This window comes from Oncorhynchus tshawytscha, linkage group LG15 (assembly GCF_018296145.1).
Source record: "Oncorhynchus tshawytscha isolate Ot180627B linkage group LG15, Otsh_v2.0, whole genome shotgun sequence".
Lineage (NCBI taxonomy): Eukaryota > Metazoa > Chordata > Actinopteri > Salmoniformes > Salmonidae > Oncorhynchus > Oncorhynchus tshawytscha.
The window spans coordinates 34,579,494-34,596,207 of NC_056443.1; the positions used below are offsets into that span (position 1 = coordinate 34,579,494).

Below are 16,714 nucleotides of genomic sequence, written 5' to 3' on the forward strand. Positions count from 1 at the left end.
AGAGAGATCATGGGGATGATCAATATGGGGATGAGGTAGTTGGGTGTGCTATTTATAGATGGGCTGTGTACAGGTGCAATGATCAGTAAGCTGCTCTGACAGCTGATGCTTAAAGTTAGTGAGGGAGATATAAGACTCTAGCTTCAGTGATTTTTACAATTAGTTCCAGTCATTGGCAGCAGAAAACTGGAAGGAGAGGCAGCCAAAGGAGGAGTTGGCTTTGGGGATGACCAGTGAAATATACCTGCTGGAGTGTGTGCTATGGGTGGGTGCTGCTATGGTGACCAGTGATCTGAGATAAGGTGGGGCTTTACCTAGCAAAGACTTATAGATGACCTGGAGCCAGTGGTTTTGGCGACGAATATGAAGCGAGGGCCAGCCAACGAGAGCATACAGGTCGCAGTGGTGGGTATTATATGTGTCTTTGGTGACTAAACGGATGGCACTGTGATAGACTGCATCCAATTTGCAGAGTAGAGCGTTGGAGGCTATTTTGTAAATGACATCGCCGAAGTCAAGGATCGGTAGGATAGTCAGTTGTACGAGGTTATGTTTGGCAGCATGAGTGAAGGGGGCTTTGTTGCAAAATAGGAAGCCGATTCTAGATTTAATTTTGGATTGGAGATGCTTAATGTGAGTCTGGAAGGAGAGTTTACAGTCTAACCAGACAGCTAGGTATTTGTAGTTGTCCACATATTCTAAGTCAGAACCGTCCAGAGTAGTGATGCTAGATGGGTGGGTGGGTGGGTGCGGGCAGCGATCGTTTGAAGAGCATGCATTTAGTTTACCCTGCGTTTAAGAGCAGTTGGAGGCCACGGAAGGAGTGTTGTATGGCATTGAAGCTCGTTTGGAGGTTTGTGAACACAGTTTCCAAAGAAGGGCCAGAAGTATACAGAATGGTGTCGTCTGTGTAGAGGTGGATCAGAGACTCACCAACAGCAAGACCGACATCATTGATGTATACAAAGAAAAGAGTCGGCCCGAGAATTGAACCCTGTGGCACCCCATAGAGACTGCCAGAGGTCCGGACAACAGGCCCTCCGATTTGACACACTGAACTGTCACTGTCAGAGAAGTAGTTGGTGAACCAGGCGAGGCAGTCATTTGAGAAACCAAGGCTGTTGAGTCTGCCAATAAGAATGTGGTGATTGACAGAGTCGAAAGCCTTGTCCAGGTCGATGAATACGGCTGCACAGTATTGTCTTTTATCGATGGCGGTTATGATGTCGTTTAGGACCTTGAGTGTGGCTGAGGTTGCATCCAGCCCATGACCCATGCTCGGAAACTAGATTGCATAGTGGAGAAGGTACAGTTGGCCAGCCGTAGAAAAATGCTTATTGAAATTCTCAATTATCGTAGACAGTGTTTCCTAGCCTCAGTGCAGTGGGCAGCTGGGAGGAGGTGCTCTTATTCTCCATGGACTTTACAGTGTCCCAGAACTTTTTGGAGTTTGTGCTACAGGATGCAAAATTCTACTACGGCATATTGGATGATTGTCATTCATACTCCATTCACCCAGTTCAATGTAACATCATCAGGTTTAGGCTACTACATGATACTTGAATTTGTCCTATACCCATCCAATGATGGTTGCTACAACCTAGCCTATGAGTTAGTTTACAACATAGGTGCACAGCTCAGGTCGAGAGAAACATTTTAGTAATCAAGGAGGCCGACAGAGACACATTTAATACTGCCTTGCAGTACCTTGACTTGGAAGAGTTCCAGTATTGGATAACCATAGCCTGTTAGCTAACATAGCATCTTTCTCTGTTTGAGCCTGGTATTTGCATAGGCTAAACTAGCTACATTCGCTCGCTAAGTAAGTGAAAGTGAGCTATAGCTAGCTCTCTCTTGCTCTCTCTCTCTCTCTCTCTCTCCCGCTCTTGCTTCTTATTCATTTTTGAAGAAATAATTTGTTCAAAACTGTTCAACTATTGTCTTTCTCTCTTTGAGTCAACTACTCACCAAATGTTATGCACTGCAGTGCTAGCTAGCTGTAGCTTATGCTTTCAGTACTAGATTCATTCTCTGATCATTTGATCGGGTGGACAGCATGTCAGTTCATGCGGTAAGAGCTCTGATAGGTTAGAGGACTTCCTCCTGAAGTTGTCATAATTACTGTGTAAGTCTATGGAAAGAGGCGAGAACCATGAACCTCCTAGGTTGTGTATTGAAGTCAATGGACCCAGAGGAGGACGGAGGCTAGCTGTCCTCCAGCTACACCATGGTGCTACTGTAGACTTGTATAGCAAAACAGTGTATTTAATCAATTATTTGGTGACGTGAATTTACTTAGTATAGTTTTATCTAAAAAGCATAACTTTGAAAATGTTTCACAATTTTTATTTTATTTTATTCACTGAGGAAGATGGTTCTCCCCTTCCTCCTTCGAGGATCCTCCACTGACACATTGCCCTTTCTTCCCTCATTAAGTTGCGCCACACCAACATCTATGAGCGTAACGTGGACTGGGGAAGGAATGGCCTGAACCCCAAACATAACCGATCCCAACAGTTCTACACAGAACACATCTCCTCTCACTTCCAGAGGACTGTCATCAACTCTCTGAACAAGTGAGAGAGAAATAAATAAATGCATAACACATGTCATAAAGTATGTTGGAACTATAGGACACGGTTACATGGTTATCTGTCATTATGTTGGCCCTCCGATATTATTGCGTAACACTCGACTGATGGCATAAATGTTGAGTTGGGCTGTCCCCCTACTCCAGAGTCATGAAGGGGAACAAAGCCAAAGGCTCCTTTGACATCAGACGGAGAGAAGCATCTAGAATGAGGATACAGGAGGAGATCCATCGCCATGTTAACCACGGACACACTCTGTAAGTCTCTGGTTTGGTGTTCTTCAATTTAGAATGGCCACCTGCATGCTTCTAAGTTGCCTGGTTTCAGACACTGTATGTTTGTGCCAACTCCTATGGTCCAATTGTCATTGCCAGATATGGCACCATACGAGCTGGCAAGAGAAGGCAAACAGATCTCAAACCAGGCTAGCTTCAAAGTGGTTTGATATCCTCATGACTAGTCTCTCTCCAGGGAAAATCACCATGTGTTGAGAGATGGCTTCCTGGGTGAGATGAGGAGGGCCGTGGAGGAAGGGTCTTCTCTCAGACCTATCCTCCTACTGGGTCCCCCTGGCTGGGGCAAGAGCACCACCATGGCCAGACTGGCACACCTCGCCCCCTCCTGGATTACTGGGTGAGGCGTGGCTCCATGACATCAATGGGAAATGTTTGGGAAATGTCAAGGTATTATGCACTTATTTCAGTTTAAGAATATGATATGATCCTAAATCGAGAATTGGAAGCGCTCTCTGGAATCCATACTGCTTGGTGATAAGCAAACCATACTATTCCTGTGACAGAGTGTATATGAAGGACTCTAGTGCTCACAAACTGGACTTGCATGTTCTCCCTCTCAGAGCTGTGAAGGTGCTGGTGTGTTTCGTGGGTCTGACGGGGGAGAGCAGGAATGTGCGTCTGGTTCTCCAGAACCTGTGCGTTCAGCTGGCTGAGACCTACAGCCATCACACTGAACTCTCTGAGGTAGCTACCTCTATACCTATCTATCATCTTATTCCAACCAATGCCATTCCCATATAGAAGAGTATGAATGCTGTCTTGATAGAATAGATAAGAAGGTAAAGGGATACTTCACCCCCCGAAACCACATTTTGTCATTTTATACCACAAAAGTTATGTGGTATTTAGACCAAAAAATTAGGTACAAACATGAAAACACATTGAATACAAACATTAAATGACCAATATCATTCTGTGTCCCATTCAACCCAGGGTCTCCCTCATTTGGTGAATGAGTTCCACTCCCTTCTTGGTCAGGTGAGGGCGGACAGCCCCGTAATCCTTGTGCTGGACGGGATAGATGCTCTCTCCGAGGAGCACGGAGCAGACCTCTCCTGGCTGTCTACACCTCTCCCCCCACACGTCCACCTCATCCTGTCTGCCACCACAGACTCTGCCTGCGCCCACATCCTGCAGGTCAGGGCAGGTTGACAAAAGATACTGTACAACAGTGTTTATCCTACCATTACTTAGGCGTTTCCCACCTATATCTCGTGTCACTTTCTAATCTGGAGGAACTGTGGCAACGGTCGTTAAAATGTTTCAAATACAATTGTGATAAAATGCAACAGTTGCACAATGGTTGAAGATACTCCAAATATTTAGTTGTTTAAATTCATCAATTATTTCACATAAACATTGTATTGGCAAAATAATGGCAAAATTCAGTAATTTTGGTGGAAAGTCAGATAATCAATATATTGTAAAATGTCACATTTTCTTTTCTTTATAAAGCACTCATATATATATATATATATATATATATATATATATATATATATATATATATATATATATATATATATATATATACTATATATATATATATACTATATTTGTATATCAGATATTTAAAAAAAAATATTAGGAAATAGGATCTGTGCCTCATCTTCACTGGGTATATTTGCATAAATTAATATATTAACATAAAGGGGTGGAACAGAACTTCAACTGCCAAACACTTCCTTTGTCTAGGGCCTATCTGTAATCATAAACTGAGCTGTCTAGACTGTCTCATTAATGATTCATTACTGTAGTTGTCACGTTCTCTTGCATAATTCAACAAGTGTGTCAAGAGAAGAATACCCACGCAATTTAAAATAGATTACACCTGCAGTATTTGTACATACTTTACATTGTTTGTGAGATCAGACATAATATCACTATAATGAAACTATAATTTAATTTCAGTGCATCTAATTTGTAAACATTTCAACTGTATTAAAAAACATTTTGAATTGCTAAAAAAATAAATAAATCAACACCCCACCTAAATGAAGATATCTTTCTTCTACTTCTTGTGATGTAAAAGTGTCGAGACGTTAAATCCCCGACCAAGCGTTGGCGTTCTCATAGATGCAACGGAAAACCATTGTATTCCATTGAGTCCATTTCGGCGCCATAACCGGGGTGTGTTTGATTGGTCATTACAAACGTTTCCGTGGTCGTCACATTAATGGGGGAAAAAAGGAATGGCACAAGCAAGAGTGGGAAGAGTCGCCAGAGTAAAATGAAAGCGATCGATCCAGCGAGATTTAAGTGACAAGTGGATTTTGCACCTCTCAAACACAGGAAATAGACGGCTGATAAGGCGAGATTCTCAGGTGGGCGGGGCCTGCTTGTTGCTAAGTTACTGTATGTGAGACATCCAGACCGGTGCCGTTCAGGAACATGTTCTATCTAAAACCGTCTGTCGTTATGCTAGTATCAAACTGATTATGAAATTCTCAGTTTTTCCCTTCCCTTTCTAGAAGTCAGCCCAGCCCACTGTCCTGTCCCTACCACCCCTCAGTCCTGATGACATCACCAAGGCTCTAAAACATAAACTCCAGACTGACCACCGCAGGCTCCAGGACTGGCAGTGGCAGCTTCTCCTCCAGGCTTGCCTTTCCTGTCCCTCCCCTCTCTACCTGGAGGTTGTCTATGCTGAGTCTGTCCTCTGGAGCTCCTTCTCCCCCCAGGGCAGCCTAGGCCTCCCACCCGACCTGGAAGGGCTCTACGTAGGCCTGCTGGCTTGCTTGGAGAGGACCCACGGGGAGCAGCTGGTGGGACGGGCCGCCGCGGTTATATCGCTCTCCAGAGGTGGCGTCACGGAAGAGGTGGGTGAAACACATTGGTAGTGAAGGAGAATGTAAAGAGCTGTGAGCACATGGAATAACAACGGAAATAGAGAGCCAGACCAATAACACAGCTGGACATTGTCTTGAATTGTACCTCATGTACTGGGATTTGAATTTCAAATCGGAAATTCTCTTGAGAAAAATAAAGCTATTCTATTCTACATTTATTATTGTTGTTGTTGTTATAATTTCTATTATTATTGTTATTATTATTGTTATTATTATTTTTATAATTGCTATTATTATTTATATTATTATAGTTTATTATTATAGTTATTATTGTTGCTGTTATTATTATTATTTTTATTTTTATTATTGCTATTATTATTTATATTATTATAGTTTATTATTATTATTATTATGATTGTTATTATTATTGTTATTATTATATATTGTATTATAGTTATTATTATATTTGTTATTATTATATTTATTTTTATAGTTATTATTATTATTATTATTCTAACTATTCTTATAGTTGTTGTTGTTATTATTATAGTTGCTATTGTAATTATGATTGTTATTATAGTTATTGTTATTATTATGATCATTAGGAGCTACTGGACCTTCTGGGGAGAGATGGGAAGGTTCTACAGGAAGTATCGCTCTCCCATTCATCCTCCACTTCCTCCTCCAGCCTTCCCAGGGTGCCGTGCGTGCTGTGGGCGCGGCTGAGACGAGACCTTGGGGGTCACCTGACGGAGGCGGAGACAGATGGGACGTGGGTCTACCGCTGGACCCACTCTGAGCTGGGTAGGGTGTGTGTGAAACGGTACCTCAAAACGGACGACTCCCGCATGCTTCTACACGCAAACTACGCAGACTACTTCCGGGGTACGGATAGCCCACACAGAAACATATTTCAGCCGCTGGCGTGGAAACTGGAGGAGGACTCAACGAAAAGTTATGTGTTTAACCTCAGAAAGCTCCATGGCCTGCCCTACCACCTGGTTCGGTCAGGCCAGATACTGGCCTTCCTGTCTGAGTGTGTGTTTAACTATGAGTTCCTGCTGCACAAGGCCTGGGGTCTGTCTGTGCTCCATGTACAAGAGGACCTGAAGGGCGTTGTGCTGCCAGAGAAGTAGGTTCACTGTTAGATACTTCGTCTGAGTTGCTGTTTTGATTCTGTATGTTTGAGATAAGTGATGTGTGTCCTCTCTCTCTTTCTCTCTCTCTCTCTCTCTCTCTCTCTCTCTTTGATTCCGCTCTACTCTCACATTTCATTCCCCCCACCGTCAGGGAGTTGGTAGATATGGAGGTGTTGGCTGCTACTCTGGAGCTCTCCAGGACCGTGCTGCTCCAGGACCCCTGCCAGCTAGCCTCCCAGGTTATGGGCCGTCTGGGACAGATAGTTGCTGAAGACCTCCCCGTGGCTCCAGGTACACTTCACCTGCCTTACAATTGTCACTGATGGATAAAGTGTCTCAACGTCTCAAATGGATGAGTTTGAAGTACCTCCAACACAATAAAACATTTTTTTAAAGCTTCGATACGAGGTTCCCAACTGTTATGGCCTGCTCTCTGTCGGTGTAATGTGTTCATACCAGGTGACCCACAGAAGTTTAGCTACCTGCATGCCCTGCTGGCCCAGTGTGCCCGTTCCTCTCTGCCAGTCCTGGTGCCCTCCTACAGCTTCCTGGTGCCCCCAGGAGAGATCCCACACACCCTGCTGGCAGGTAAAGAACTATCACAAACGTTAAGACATGTTGCATTAAGACATAGTTGTTATGTCATCCTATGCCATTCTAGGTAAATGGCATGATGAATGCCTTTTCCTCTGGCTCTGCTCCAGGTCACACGTCCAGAGTAACGGCCCTGACCAGGGGACAGAGGGGTCTGGTGGCAGCCACCTGCGATGGGGACGGCACCCTGAAGGTGTGGGACCTGGAACTGGGGCGCGCCGTGAGGACTCTGGAGGGGGTGGGGGGCGTGGTGGGCGACTCCCTCACTCTCTGTCTGGAGGACAGGGTCCTGGTGGTTCGCATGGGACAGAGTCTGCAGGTCAGAGAGGTGGATTCTGGGAAAGTGATCTACTCCGAGAGTGACTCTCTGGACGTTCCTGTGGTAACCACCACGTGTGACGGACAGCTGCTGGTAGCCTTCTATGATGGAAGTCATCTGGTGAAGGTATTGCAACAGTCCAATGTATTATCACGTCAACATAAGCAACATAAACGCTAATTGTCATGGTGATTAATTGACCTCTCTGTGACCTCTCAGGTGTTCGACCTGGTCTCGTCCTGCTCTCTACTGTGCTGTGTCAACATTACCCTGGACTGTGACCCCATCCATAAAGACCATTCCGTACTGGTCTCCCACAACTCCATCAAAGACTATGTCCTTTTCGCCTACAGGTCAGAGTTTAGTCCTTGATTCAGATCCCTGATAGTCCGTGACAACAGCTAGTCCGTGACAACAGCTAGTCCGTGACAACAGCTAGTCCGTAACAACAGCTAGTCCGTAACAACAGCTAGTCCGTGACAACAGCTAGTCCGTAACAACAGCTAGTCCGTGACAACAGCTAGTCCGTGACAACAGCTAGTCCGTGACAACAGCTAGTCCGTGACAACAGCTAGTCCGTGACAACAGCTAGTCCGTGACAACAGCTAGTCCGTGACAACAGCTAGTCCGTGACAACAGCTAGTCCGTGACAACAGCTAGTCCGTGACAACAGCTAGTCCGTGACAACAGCTAGTCCGTGACAACAGCTAGTCCGTGACAACAGCTAGTCCGTGACAACAGCTAGTACGTGACAACAGCTAGTCTGTAACTGGTTCACACAAAAAAACTAAACACAAAACAAACCAATTATACACATAGGGAGATTCAAGGACATTGAGACTCAGTGTTTTACTCGCAACCTTGAATATTGAATTTTAAAAATTCCATGGTCGATAGAGTAAACAATATATAGTTTTTTCTTCACGTTATTCGTGATATTTTGTTTGCTTTCTGTCTTTCTTATTCGTTTTCGTTTATTTTGCATTGGGGCTAATGGTGATTTGTCTCTTAGTGCGATAGAGTAATAACCAATTAGTGACAGGTGTCACTTCTCCTGGTCTGGCTCTTAAATAATATCACATGCCCTCATTGTTAACACGCTGTGAAATCAGGCGAGCGTAGTACCTTGACAGATTTCATGGGTCCGGTTTGAAAACACTGTTGAATTATTCAAACAGACTACTTCTCAGGTGCCTATTAAAATATAATCCTGTATATTAGGAGAAGCTTTTCACACATAAGCCCCTGTCGAATAGACGGATAACGTTGGACACCAGGATATGTGTACATGACACACGAAACGATACATTTTCCAGGCAGTGTTAAAATCTTAATCTTATTTCATGACTTGATTAAATGGGAGGATGGAGGTGGATGTCGTGGATAATGTGATTGGCTGGTGGAATCCATCCTCTCACACCTGAGTGGTGTAAATGTAAAAGGAATGACAAATTGGGTCGTTGAGGTAGTTAGTAATACAAGCTGTCTGTGGGATGGTTGCAGTATAATGCATTGGGCTTCGGTTTCTGGTGATTACCATCTATATAACCTGGTGCACTGCTGCTTGGATTCCACCTGGTGACCTGTTCACCGTCTGCCCCCCCCCCTTCCTCTCTCTCCCGAGCGTTCTACCGCACACATGCACTGTTGGGACGAGTGACTCTGAACTTACAATTTGCCAGCCCCAAGTCGTTATGTACAGTTGAGGTCGGAAGTTTACATGCACCTTCAGCCAAATACATTTAAATGTTTTTTTTTTTTTTTTTACAATTCCTGACATTTAATCCTAGTAAGAATTCCCTGTCTTAGGTCAGTTAGGATCACCACTTTATTTTAAAAATGTGAAATGTCAGAATAATAGTAGAGATAATTATTATTTATTTCAGCTTTTATTTCTTTCATCACATTCCCAGTGGGTCAGAAGTTGCCTTTAAATTGTTTAACTTGGGTCAAACGTGTCGTGTAGCCTTCCACAAGCTTCCCACAATAAATTGGGTGAATTGTGGCCCATTCCTCCTGACAGAGCTGGTGTAACTGAGTCAGGTTTGTAGGCCTCCTTGCTCTCACAAGCTTTTTCAGTTTTGCCCACATATTTTCTATAGGATTGAGATCAGGGCTTTGTGATGGCCACTCCAATAACTTGACTTTGTTGTCCTTAAGCCATTTTGACATAACTTTGGAAGTATTCTTGGAGTCATTTGCCATTTGGAAGGCCCATTTGTGACCAAGCTTTAACTTCCTGAATGATGTCTTGAGATGTTGCTTCAATATATCCACGTAATTTTCCTCACTCATGATGCCTTCTATTTTGTGAAGTGCACCAGACCCTCCTGCAGCAAATCACCCCCACAACATGATCCTGCCACCCCCGTGCTTCACGGTTGGGATGGTGTTCGGCTGGCAAGCCTCCCCCTTTTTCCTCCAAACATAACGATGGTCATTATGGCCAAACGGTTCTATTTTTGTTTCATCAGACCAGAGGACATTTCTTCCAAAAAGTACGATCTTTGTCCCCATGTGCAGTTGCAAACCGTAGTCTGGCTTTATTATGGCGGTTTTAGAGCAGTGGCTTCTTCCTTGCTGAGTGGCCTTTCAGGTAATGTCAATATAGGACTTGTTTTACTGTGGATATAGACACTTTTGTACCTGTTTTCCTCCAGCATCTTCACAATGTCCTTTGCTGTTGTTCTGGGATTGATTTGCACTTTTCACACCAAAGTACGTTCATCTCTAGGAGACAGAACGCGTCTCCTTCCTGAGCAGTACGACGGCTGCGTGGTCCCATGGTGTTTATACTTGCATATTATTGTTTGTACAGATGAACGTGGTACCTTCAGGCATTTGGAAATTGCTCTCAAGGATGAACCAGACTTGTGGAGGTCTACTAAGGTCTCTAATTGTTTTTATGAGGTCATGGCTGATTTCTTTTGATTTTCCCATGATGTCAAGCAAAGAGGCACTGAGTTTGCAGGTAGGCCATGAAATACATCCACATGTTCACCTACAATTGACTTAAATTGACTCAATTATCCTATCAGAAACTTCTAAAGCCATGACATCATTTTCTGGAATTTTCAAAGCTGTTAAAGGCACAGACAACTTAGTGTATGTAAACTTCTGACCACCTGGAATTGTGATACATTGAATTATAAGTGAAATAATCTGTCTGTGAAAAATTACTTGTGTCATGCACGAAGTAGATGTCCTAACCGACTTGCCAAAATTATAGTTTGTTAACAAGAAATTTGTGGAGTGGTTGAAAAACAAGTTTTAATTACTCCAACCTAAGTGCATGTAAACTTCCCACTTCAACTGTATATTTTTTTGTGCATTTTGCTATTTGCCTCATGACTCCTGAATACTTTGTTGACTATGATCTTTCTTGACCCAACCGTGGGACAGACTATGTTTTGTTCCCAGACTTGGGACTCTGACTCTCTATTGGTTACACAGACGTTTGGCCTCCCATCCCATTCTAAACCACTTCTCGTCGGCTTTGTATTCATGTTAAAATCGCTGATGAAATCGCTGTACAATATGATCATGTTTCCATCTGACGCACATTCAGATGTCATAAATCAGCAGAGCTCTCCCTGTTCTATGCTGGGCCTTGATTGTCCTGTCACAGGTTAGAGGTCATCATGGAGTGTTATACCTGAGGGTGCCACTGGAGGGCACCCTTATGTTTCTAGTGTCCAGGTGAGCCTGATTGGGATTATTGGGTTCACCTAGTTTAGGACTATTTAGGTTCCTCTATGGAACTGGGCCTGTTGCTCAGGTCTCTTGTTTTGTTTTGTGTTGTACTCATGTGTACTTGTTTTGTTGTTTTTCCTGTGAATACTTCAGTAAACATTCTGGATTTTCCCTCACCTCTGCTGCGTTTCTCTGCACCTGGGTCTGAGTTCATACTAGAGTTATTGTCACAGTTCACAGCTCCAATCCAGACGTGTTGGTCATTACTGAGACGTGGTTAAGGAAGAGTGTTATGAATACTGATGTTAATCTTTCTGGTTGATAACCTTTTTCGGCAAGACAGATCTTCCAAAGGTGGGGAGTGGCAATCTTTACCAGGGATCACCTTCAGTACTCGGTTGTCTCCACCAAGTCTGTCCCCAAACAATTTGATTTGTTGGTTTTAAGTATTAAACTTTCAAATAGCTCTTTGTTGACTGTTGCTGGGTGACTGTTGCTGGGTGACTGTTGCTGGGTGTTATCGTCCTCCATCATCACTGGCCTGTACCATACCTGCCCTAAGGTCTCTCCTGGCCCCCTATACCAAGTCTGAATTTGTCTTGCTTGGTGACCTAAACTGGGACATGCTTAAACCACTTGACCAAGTGAAATGGGACTCCCTAAATCTTTATCAGATTGTTACCAATCAAACAAGGTATGACTCTAAAACACCCAGACAAGGCTACTCTTCTTGATGTTATCCACACAAATAATCCTGATATCAGTCTGGTGTTTTCTGTAATGACCTTAGTGATCACTGTTTTACAGCCTGTGTTCATAATGGCTGCTCAGTAAAATGACCTGTCCTCATATTCACTTGCTTAAAAAAAAAGAAAAAATGAGCAAGCCTTCCTTCATGAACTGGCCTCTGTAAATTGATGTAGAATCAGCTTGATCTCCTCTGTCGAAGATGCTTGGACCTTCTTTTGGACATAATTTATAGATCCGCAGGTAAGGGTGCTCTCGAGCGGCTAGATGTTCTTTCCCATTCGGCCACCAGATTTGCCACCAATGCTCCTTATATGACACATCACTGCACTCTATACTCCTCTGTAAACCCGTCGCAAGACCTACTGGTTGATGCTTATTTATAAAACCCTCTTAGGCCTCACTCCCCCCTATCTGAGATATCTACATGGTTGACTGATCACATTCTGTTAAAGGTCCCCAAAGCACACACATCCCTGGGTCGCTCGGTCTTTTCAGTTCGCTGCAGCTAGCGACTGGAACGAGCTGCAACAAACACTCAAACTGGACAGTTTTATCTCCATCTCTTCATTCAAAGACTTAATCATGGACACTCTTACTGACCGTTGTGGCTGCTTTGCGTGTTGTATTGTTGTCTCTACCTTCTTGCCCTTTGCGCTGTTGTTTGTGCCCAATAATGTTTGTACCTTGTTTTGTGCTGCTACCATGTTGTGTTGCTACCATGTTGTTGTCATGTTGTTGATACCATGCTGTGTTGTCATGTGTTGCTGCCTTGCTATGTTGTCTTAGGTCTCTCTTTATGTAGTGTTGTCTCTCTTGCCGTGATGTGTGTTTTGTCCTATATTTATATGTTGCATGAGGTCTTTTGCCTTTTGGTAGGTCGTCATTGTAACTAAGAATTTGTTCTTAACTGACTCGCCTAGTTAAATAAAGGTTAAATAAAGTAAATATATGGCAGGTTGCTGTAACAGGGAAAGAGTTTGACAGCTGTGTGTGCAGACCACATTTTAATTACAATGCTTCCAAATATTATTTTAGAAAATACTATTTTAAATAAATACAAAGTTCTAACAAATGGATATATTTCAATATAGGTATTTGAGTACTTGAGAATTCAGAGGTCCATATGTAGTCATGACTAACTCTACAAAGCTACCGCTGTGTTCTCACAGGACTGACATTGTTAGGAAAAATAGCTAACAATAGCACTTTTTTTTTTTTAAATAGCACATTTAAAAAAAACAGTGAAACCTCAAATAAACCCTGTTACTGTGTTACTGTGTTTACAACCGTACAGCCCTTTGAAGTGGAGACGTGGCCAGTATCTGGAAAGCTTTCTATGGTCTATTGGCTCTTTGAGTAAGGTGATGGGTCTGGCTGAGTCTGGCTGGGTCTGGCTGAGTCTGGGTCTGGCTGAGTCTGGGTCTGGCTGAGTCTGGGTCTGGCTAAGGCTGGGTCTGGCTGAGGCTGGGTCTGGGTCTGGCTGAGTCTGGGTCTGGCTGAGTCTGGGTCTGGCTGAGTCTGGGTCTGGCTGGGTCTGGCTGGGTCTGGGTCTGGCTGGGTCTGGGTCTGGCTGAGTCTGGGTCTGGCTGAGTCTGGGTCTGTCTGGGTCTGGCTGAATGGGTCTGGCTGAGTAGCCAAGGCAGTGTCTTGATGGGCTTTTAATAGTCTGTGGGTTCCTCTGTTTTCTCACTCACTTTTTCTGGCTTTTGCATTCTCTCTCTCTGTCTCTCTCTGTCTCTCTCTGTCTCTCTCTGTCTCTGTCTCTCTCTCTCTCTCTGTCTCTCTCTCTCTCTCTGTCTCTCTCTCTCTGTCTCTCTCTCTCTCTCTCTCTCTGTCTCTCTCTCTCTCTCTCTGTCTGTCTCTCTCTGTCTCTCTCTGTCTCTCTCTCTCTCTCTGTCTCTCTCTCTGTCTCTCTCTCTGTCTCTCTGTCTCTCTCTCTGTCTCTCTCTCTGTCTCTCTGTCTCTCTGTCTCTCAGGTCTGGAGGTCAGGCAGCGGTGCTTAGTGCCAGAGGGGGGGCTGTGTTGTCTGTCCTCAGAGCCCAGCATGGTGCTGCCTCCATACAAGGAGTGGAGATGACCAATCAGTACCTACTGCTCTTCTGCAGGTATCTGTTTTATATATTTAGAATGGTGTGGGCGTACCCCAAAAGCAGAATGGTGTGGGCGTACCCCAAAAACAGAATGGTGTGGGCGTACCCCAAAAACAGAATGGTTTGGGCGTATACCGGTCATTAAAAATATTCATAGGAGTAGACAGCTGATTGGCCGGCTCAGGCAATGAGCCAACATGTCATGTAATATGAGGAAATAGCAACCATTTTTTTAAACGGTCTGCTTGAGATACAAGATTGAGGTGTTTTTTTCTCTCTAATTTATGCTTTGGCCACAAATACGAGTAGGCCTTTAGGTATGAGTTAACAGAATATAAACTTTTAAAAGTACGATTTTCACTCGACAGTTACTTTAAGTGCCAGTATGCATCCCCTCCATTAACCATAACCCTATGCTATGCATTACAACACAGAATGCATAGCTCATAAGGCATTATAGATGTGTGTGTATAATGCCTTATGAACAGAGTAGTGATAAGTGCTTTTGAAAAGTCTATCGCGGCATCATAATCACATTATCATATTAGATGTTTTATTAAAGAAACAGACCATTGCTATTCATAGTGCACCTGCCTATGTTTATGCCTCCCTCCCTCCTCCCTCCCAGGTACCCTTACAAGCGGGACAGTGAGATCATTCATATTGAGCTGTATAGCACGGCCAGTTTCAAGTACGAGCGCTCCATCCTGGGCTGCAGCCAGGACGACATCTCCCAGGTCACCGTCAACCGGACGGGGACGCACGCCGTGGCCTTCTGCCCCTCCCCCCGCACCGGCATCACGCAGGTCGTGACATGGAACCTGGAGACAGAGGACCACAAACACATCGCCCGTTTCCCCGGGATACTGACTGCAGGTTAGTAAGAGCGGTTAGGTGGAGACATACAGGCATCGGTTGCTCTCTTGGTTGACTGATTGGAAATCGGTTAGAATGTGGTGGAGTTGGAGACTGTTCGGAAAAGGCTTCAAGTTCATCCGGGTATTATCTTGCAGTGTTTGTGTTATAACGGTGGCGAGACTGCTGCGGATTCATAAAAGAAAGGCCCAGGGAATAAACATACCACCATTTAATTCACATGACATGACCTATCAGTGAACTCCGAGACGAACATTGACAAACCATTTTGCTTTTGATGCTAAATTGACATTGAGTTTTTCGTTCAGGAAAACCATTTCCTATTGGTCCTCTCCCCTCCCCCTGTCTGTAGGTGTGTGCTTGGAACTGCGGTTCTGTGTGGGCGTGTGCAGTGGGGAGAGGTACCCAAGACTGTGGGATCTGTCCTCCAGGGTTAACGACCAGACCCTCACCTACAATGTCCACAAGGTGAAGAGGGACGGCACAGAAGAGGTCATCCTCATGGGGAAATGCCCACGGTAGGTCTTTATCAACAATCTTCAATTTACAGTACTATTATTATCTCAATAATATCAGGATTAGTATTCTCTGTACTATTTGCTGTATTGTTTAAATAGTACTGATAGTAGTATTTTAAATATTCAGACATTATTGGTTTCTTTTAACATCATTTCTTTTAACGTCATCTCAATAGGCTAAATTGCTATCCTCCTCCTCCTCCATATTCACTGTTCTATTTACACAGCATAGTTGAGAAGTGTACATACCCACTGGGGATTTGCTCCTCCTGCACCAGCTCTTTCACATCATTGCCAGTTGAAGGAGATGAGACAAGGAGGAAGGAAGCCACTTTATATTATTGAGATGCACCCTCATATGCATCTGCTTTGATTGCCTTGCTCTTTCCTGGGTCTCTTCTCCCTCCGGTGACAGCTACGCGGTGTGCAAGTCCCTACGGCCTGGTACGGTACGGGTCTGGAACCTGGCCAGATCCAGGTTCACAGGTCGACCTGTCAGAGTGGAGCACGGTCTCTATGGCAACACCGACGTGGCCTTGGCCCACGACCTGAAGCTGTACATCCTGACAGACAGAGGGACGGCCACCTTCACAGACACACCCTCACCCATATTCCAGGTCACCGGCTTCCCTACTTCATGTATCAGTTAGCCTGGGATCCATACTGAATCCGTTCTGATCTACGCTGTTCTTCCACTTCATGGTTACACTTGAAGTCACCTCATGAGTTGACAGTAGCATACTTGTAGTGACATATGTGCTCTGCATGTGACTGCTTATAGCAGGGGTCCCCAAATGGCGTGGTTTTATTTGGCCCCCAAGTTTTCTGAGCAAAAAAAAAAAATATATATATATATATATACAGTGGGGAGAACAAGTATTTGATACACTGACGATTTTGCAGGTTTTCCTACTTACAAAGCATGTAGAGGTCTGTAATTTTTATCATAGGTACACTTCAACTGTGAGAGACGGAATCTAAAACAAATATCCAGAAAATCACATTGATTTTTAAGTAATTAATTTGCATTTTATTGCATGACATAAGTATTTGATACAT

The 16,714-nt window shown here is 44.0% G+C and overlaps 1 protein-coding gene across 2 annotated transcripts in view; it reads left to right on the top strand.

The window, feature by feature from the left end:
• LOC112236757 overlaps window positions 1-16,714 on the top strand; it is a 28,072-nt gene that overhangs the window by 6,564 nt on the left and 4,794 nt on the right. For both annotated transcript variants that reach the window (XM_042298478.1, XM_042298479.1), the window contains exons 11-25: window positions 2,437-2,576; window positions 2,738-2,848; window positions 3,063-3,224; window positions 3,448-3,571; window positions 3,821-4,024; window positions 5,359-5,706; window positions 6,282-6,808; window positions 6,967-7,106; window positions 7,275-7,403; window positions 7,520-7,854; window positions 7,948-8,081; window positions 14,148-14,276; window positions 14,890-15,137; window positions 15,490-15,655; window positions 16,071-16,272. In XM_042298478.1, the coding sequence (XP_042154412.1) occupies window positions 2,437-2,576; window positions 2,738-2,848; window positions 3,063-3,224; window positions 3,448-3,571; window positions 3,821-4,024; window positions 5,359-5,706; window positions 6,282-6,808; window positions 6,967-7,106; window positions 7,275-7,403; window positions 7,520-7,854; window positions 7,948-8,081; window positions 14,148-14,276; window positions 14,890-15,137; window positions 15,490-15,655; window positions 16,071-16,272 (3,099 nt within the window). The remainder of the gene's footprint in view (window positions 1-2,436; window positions 2,577-2,737; window positions 2,849-3,062; window positions 3,225-3,447; window positions 3,572-3,820; window positions 4,025-5,358; window positions 5,707-6,281; window positions 6,809-6,966; window positions 7,107-7,274; window positions 7,404-7,519; window positions 7,855-7,947; window positions 8,082-14,147; window positions 14,277-14,889; window positions 15,138-15,489; window positions 15,656-16,070; window positions 16,273-16,714) is intronic.